At 34.1% G+C, this 2,549-nt stretch overlaps 1 protein-coding gene across 1 annotated transcript; it reads left to right on the forward strand.

Moving 5' to 3' along the window:
* The first annotated feature begins 253 nt into the window (after positions 1-253).
* LOC125470902 lies at positions 254-833 on the forward strand. The gene is made up of 2 exons (XM_048570669.1): positions 254-452; positions 539-833. Exons 1-2 carry the CDS (start codon positions 255-257, stop codon positions 701-703), a joined length of 363 nt encoding a protein of 120 aa, XP_048426626.1. The 5' UTR covers position 254; the 3' UTR covers positions 704-833.
* The last annotated feature ends 1,716 nt before the right edge of the window (positions 834-2,549 follow it).

Here is a 2,549-nt window from a genome sequence, read left to right on the forward strand (position 1 = left end):
CATTTGTAGCACACATTTATAACCAATTTGCGCGACCAAGGATTCGTCGTGCAAAGTCTGTCGTGTTTTATATAAACATAGTTTCAGAAGCCTATTTTGCAAAGGTTTTGTTTCAAATGATGGCCGATTCAGTTTTAGATGCAACAAAAAGTTGGGAGGGAGAGGGCTCTCATGAAGGGAATGGTACAAAAAAATTATTGTTGAATTAATTGTTTTACATTTGATATGGTTTAAATTTTTGTGGTAGGAAAAAAATGAAGAAAGCTATGTTGACAATAGAGAGGTACCAACGTAAGCATTTGCCCTCGTTTGATGACAAAAGTTCGGCTGAAGCATCCGCCGAACTTAGGTTCGATATAGATGGATTGGTACGGAAGCAGTGTTTTACCGAGTTTAAGTCTTGGAAAATGGTGCCTGTGGACTTGAAGAACTCCATGGTGCAGGAGTTATTGGTAAGTTTGTATTAAAGAATGTGAAATTATTTTTGTTTAAAAATAACATTTTTGCGATAGCTAATTTAATTTTATTGCCATTGCAGGTTTGGGATATTGATGAAACCGATGAGAAGCAGTGGAAGTATGTGGACGTCCTTTTCAAGATGCAGTTTTGGCAGTGGAAGTTCAAAGTACATCGGGCTGCAAAGCGTGCACGAGCTGACGATGCCGCTACTGATGTCCTTGCTGATGACCAAGAGGAAGAGTGAACTTAATTTGTTTTTTTTTTTTTTTTATTGAATAAGATTTATTTGAACATTATGTTGGACTTTATTTTTAAAATTTATCTTACATGGACGACTTAAAGTTTACATTAGTTATAATATATATTTTTGTTAATATATTAGTTTTAATAAATATTTTGATAATATATAATTTGGTTTGATAATTTTAATTGGATAAAAAAATTTTACATTAGTTAGAAAGAAAATTGAAAAAAAATAAGAAAAAAACAATAATGCAACTTGTGTGATGGTATCCGTCGCACAAATAGTTTACATTATTAAATTATAAAGAAAACGAAAACGTGAATTTTGCTAAAAAAAAAATGGCACTTGCGCGCTGAAGGTATATTTTGTCGCACAAAAATAACTTGCGCGACGTCTGTGTTCGTCGCGCAAAGTGCTTTTCCCAAAAGTAATCTTTATAACATGACTTTAGCTGGAGAGGCAGAAAACTGCAGATTTCACCTCTGCAATTTTTTCTGTTCATTTTTCTTCAATTCAGAATGTGTTGTTCCCATTTTCTCTTAATTTCTTCCTCTAAAACTTTGTCCATCTAAATCTCTATCTTCTCTAGGTTGATCGAGCTATTTTAGTGTGTTTGGTTGGGTTTTTGTTATTTTCATTTAAAATTATCAATGTCAATTCATACTAACACCATAAAATTCGTTGTGTATAGGGATTTGTGCGTGACTAGCGCTCGTTGGATAACGATTTGGAAGGTATTTTCTTCGTTTTATTTTTTTTTAAATATAAATTAGTTGAATTATATTGAAATTATGTTGTTATGTTGAATTGTATACGTACAAATATGAGTTGTGATGTAAGGAGTTAATTGTAATTAACTTTGTACTTGTTATTTTTTTAGTAAAACTTAGTTTCCCGTTTGAGGATTAGTTGGATGTCACGCATGGATGCGAAAGCATAACTGTGGTCCAATTGATTCTTGAATTGTCCCATTATTTGGACAGTTTGGGAATGCAAAGTTATGACGCGTAGTTTACGGTTAAAGGATTAGGTTTTGGTTGCAGGGATTTCGATGTCATCTCTATACGTTATTCGGGTGGCACATAGGTATTTTATAACTATGTCGTGCACTTGAAGAACTCTATAAAGATGCTGCCGAAATTTCTCCATGTCAAAATCTAATTTAAACTAGCCATAAATTACTTGACATAATTTTGCATTCCTAAATGAGATAGGGCCCTTACCGGAGGCATAAGGTGACAAGATCATGTTGAAGTTGTTATGATTGTTGTACTATTATTGTCGTAGCAGGAATGATGGACAAAACATGGTTGCAGAACCCGAACAGATGCGCCAACGAATACTTGAACAAAATCGGGGATTTTATTGACTTTGCATGTACACACAACCTGGGTGCAACTAGAATCCAGTGTTCTTGTAGGAGGTGTAACAACACATTAAGGGAAACTATTGAAAATGTTTGATTTCATTTAGTAAGGAATGGAATGGTAAAGACCTATAATATTTGGAACCATCACGGTGAACAATTAGACAATGCTTCGTCTTCAAACATGACAAGAGTGGGCAATGTTGAACCTAATATGGATCCTAATGAACAAGTCCTGGAAATCTTAAATAACGTTTTTTTCCATTTGTGTCGACAAATACCAATCAAGAAGTGACGTGCCTACACCAATGGATAGTGGAGAATTCGAACAATATGAACTATTAAAAAATGCAAACCAAGAGTTATACCCTGGGATGTGAGGGATTTTTGCTTCTCACACCTATTGTGGAACTAATGTACAGGAAAATAAAGTATCATATGTCGAACCAAAGTTTTGATTACTTTTTGGGGGTTTTCAAG

Source organism: the organism of the source record quoted next, unplaced genomic scaffold (assembly GCF_019419815.1).
Source record: "Pyrus x bretschneideri cultivar Hongxiangsu unplaced genomic scaffold, Pyrus_bretschneideri_v1 Contig54, whole genome shotgun sequence".
Lineage (NCBI taxonomy): Eukaryota > Viridiplantae > Streptophyta > Magnoliopsida > Rosales > Rosaceae > Pyrus > Pyrus x bretschneideri.

What these genes read in the sequence shown, in the direction of transcription:
- LOC125470902 (XM_048570669.1), top strand. Translation starts at nt 255, where the DNA reads ATGAAGAAAGCTATGTTGACAATAGAGAGGTACCAACGTAAGCATTTG. An exon ending in CCATGGTGCAGGAGTTATTG is followed by an intron (nt 453 to 538) that starts GTAAGTTTGTAT and finishes TTGCCATTGCAG; the next exon opens with GTTTGGGATATTGATGAAAC.